Genomic DNA, 3,547 nt, shown 5'->3' with positions numbered 1-3,547 from the left:
TACAATAATTGTAATGCTGTTTTCATTATTTTCTCATAATGAATGTATTCTCTTCAGAGTAGTTACATATTTTGTTGTTGTAAATTAAAATCACGTTATTTACTTTCATTATCAGTCTGACAATTATTTTCAACCGTAGCTAATCCCAATGAAAAATGTAAGTTATAATTATTCATAATATTATTTATTTTTAATTAGTTTAACATGAAGCATAGACCCTTACTGTTTTTGGTTTGTTTAACAGCCGAATGTTCCTTGCTGAGAAGAAATGTCTTTGAAAATGTCTCCCTCATGTGGTATAAGGACAAAAGGCTTGGGCCGCCGTGAACACCATAACTCTATGGTGTATAAGTGTATAATTATAAGGTGTATATAATAAAAAAATCAGTGATTAGAAAACACCTCGTAACCTGAACCCGTACACGAAAAAATATATAACAACAATAATAAAATGTAATGCATTCCATTCTGTATTAAGTCCTTAGTTTTGTGTGTGTGTGTGTGTGTGTGTGTGTGTGTGTGTGTGTGTGTGTGTGTGTGTGTGTGTGTGTGTGTGTGTGTGTGTGTGTGTGTGCGCTTGTGTGTGCTTGTGTGTGCTTGTGCTTAGATTAATACGTTTGACAGTATAATGATAATAACTTCAGATTGTATTTTTATGCTGCTGCAAAGCAAGCATTTCCCAAATTGGGATCAATAAAGTACTTCTTATATTATCGTATTATGAAAAAAGTAGTAAGAAATGTATATTTAAACATAATTCATAATTGTTTTCTATTTGTTGATATAAAACAAATTAAGTCCCATTATGTTATTTTACTTAATAAACATGGTGATCAACGATATCAAAACGAAATTTGTTCATTTTACATTTTACATAATGGGATCCATTCGGATCCATTGAACATAACATTCGGCAACATATCCTACCGGAAGTGGTTGTCTGATGTGACGTGTTTCCGTCATCAGTGAGTGCGCTCTAGCATCATGTTTAGCATCGTCCGCGGCTCAACGGTTTTGTAAATTAAAATACAAATACGTGCGTATTACGATATAATATGATAGTGTTCCTTTCTACAGAGCTGGCGTGTATGCATTGTGTGTAATGCAACCAAGGACCGTCGGGACAATAAAGTGAAACATTAGCTATAGTTATTTTTACCAGGTAGGTTAACATTAGCTGTTAGCTTTTTTTCAGGCACTCCGGACCGGCTGTATGTGAGCACAAAGGCCGAGTCCATCGCCACGCCTCATAACCATGTATCCCTCCTGGGGAAATTATGGGGCACCCCAATCGCAAAACTTTGGAGGGCAAGGGCCCCGTAAGCAGCCCGGTGGCGGAAATATCGGCCCTGTGGCACCGGGGTTCGGTGGCTTCGAGGCCCCATCAGCCGGATCCATGTTCTCCAGCCTCCAGGAGCAACACTTGCAGCAGATGCAGCAGCTGCAGATGCTACACCAGAAACAGCTCCAGTCAGTGCTTCACCACGGCAGTAATGCTAATGCTAATGCCAATGCGTACAGTGGTGGAGGTGGAGGTGGTGGTGGTGGTGGTGGAGGTGGACATAACGTTGGTTATCCCGGGTCATCGTGGCATCCAGAAGGTGCAGGACATTCAGACAGCAATGCTGGAGCTCAATCGTACTATCAACAGGACGAGGCGACAAGAGGTCCCCCTACACCTCAGACGGGTCAGCCACAGCCTCCTCCACTGCCACCGCAACCGCATCCCAACGACAGCAAACCGGTACCACCCCCTCCAGAGCCCCAGTCATCTAAGCCACCGGAGAACATCGCTGCTCCCAAAGAAAAAGAGTCCAATAACAAAGACCCACCCACACCAGAGGACGACAACTCTCTACCATTGCAGGTAATGTCTTGTATTGTTTTTTTGTTTTTGTTACTTAATCTCACCACTTTGCTGCCAGATATCACGACCGAAAGACATCGTACTGTTTCTGTTGATTTTTACTAAAAACGTTATCTAGCAGTTAAGTCACATTTGTTGACACTGAAAATATCTCTCGTTCCTGTGACAGGATGTGTATTTTTGGTTGAAACCAATATACAGATATTGCATCCAAGCATCATCCTATATATGTCAAAGGCGGTAGATAAGTGAATAAACACATACATGGAAAATCAGACCACTTGGCATTAATTGTGTTGTATTCCAGGGGTTCCCAAAGTGGGGGTCGCGAGACCCCGAGTGGGGGTCGCGAGATGATTACAAAATAAAAATGGATTTCGTTTTTTTTTTTTTTATAATTTTTAAAATATATATTATTAATAATAACGTTTGCATAGACATTTTTTTCTTTGACAATCCACTAGCGCAGTGTTTCTCAAACTTTCTCCTCCCCCGTCGACAGGGGGTCGCCGGTCTCTGGCACTGTTATTTTGGGGGTCGCGGGCTGAAAAGTTTGGGAACCCCTGTTGTATTCAATAGCAGACCGGACCACTAAAACACAAAAACACTGGCTGTGGGAAAGAGGGATGCTAGCTATTAAACATATTTAATATGTGATAAATGTTTAGACTTTACCATGTTATGTTCTTTCTAATCAAAAACTAACAGCAGATCATTTCAATGTCAAATCTCAAAGTATAATAACTGAAAGTACTGTTGTAGTGGCTGGATGAAAAGAATATGGATATTATTCGACTCAAAAACATTTTGTTTTCTGATATTTAAAATAACATAATAAATAAAAAAGGAGCTGCTGTAAGGATTCAAAATCTTATCAGGCATATACAATTGATTCAGCAGTATAGCCAGGTATTTTATGTATTTAATGTGGTCAATATGAAGAGTTTTAGAATGTGCAGTATTTGAGCATACATATTGCCCCAACTGGTTTACTATAATTTTTGTTTTAATATAAGGGAACTATGGGCAATTAAAGAGTATTTAATTATTTGAATGTTTTATAGTAAATCCGAATGACTCAAAGCTTAACTAAAAAAGGAATCTGAAGGCACTGTTTGTTTCAGGGTTTGATCATAAAATATGAAAGTGTAATCCTATGTCCCATTGAGGGACGAATAGACACCTACAATGAAAGTATGATTCCACAAATATTTGCTGTGTTAAGGCGAGACACCCAGGTGAATAGGGTACTTTTTTTTAACTTAAAGATATCAGCTAGACATTTACCCAGTTAATTACTTACAATAAGGCAATTGTTTTTTGTATTACAAGTTTTCTGAAATAGCATGTTTAAATATACAAATGAGCCATTATCTCATTAAATATGCGCACATTTTAACACATTTCAGGAACCGAAATCTGAACTTTGGATAAAGCTAGGTTCAAAATTCTTATTTCATTTTGTAGTCATATTAGTATCTAAGGCTTTTACATAAGGGATTTTGGATATCTCAGGGCTCGACATTATAATTGGCCCGCTGGCCCGGAAGCACTATTTAGACACCCCGGGCCAGCATAACGTACTTTCCACTTGCCCGCTCGGGCCACTAAAAATATTGTTTAAAAAAAAATGTTTCCTGTGGTATTGGTATTTTGACTATCAATTTAGTTAGGGAAAAT

The 3,547-nt window shown here is 38.5% G+C and overlaps 1 protein-coding gene across 1 annotated transcript in view; it reads left to right on the top strand.

The window, feature by feature from the left end:
* The first annotated feature begins 1,255 nt into the window (after window positions 1-1,255).
* Window positions 1,256-3,547, top strand: part of LOC104965183 (YLP motif-containing protein 1-like) — a 7,595-nt gene continuing 5,303 nt past the window's right edge. Inside the window, exons 1-2 of the mRNA XM_010794142.1 lie at window positions 1,256-1,867; window positions 2,037-2,041. Of these exons, the coding sequence (XP_010792444.1) occupies window positions 1,256-1,867; window positions 2,037-2,041 (617 nt within the window). The remainder of the gene's footprint in view (window positions 1,868-2,036; window positions 2,042-3,547) is intronic.

The sequence above is a fragment of the Notothenia coriiceps genome, unplaced genomic scaffold (assembly GCF_000735185.1).
Source record: "Notothenia coriiceps isolate Sejong01 unplaced genomic scaffold, NC01 NC01_scaffold00037244, whole genome shotgun sequence".
Lineage (NCBI taxonomy): Eukaryota > Metazoa > Chordata > Actinopteri > Perciformes > Nototheniidae > Notothenia > Notothenia coriiceps.
Note: the sequence above shows the minus strand (reverse complement) of the source record. Positions and strands in the feature narration are given on the sequence as shown.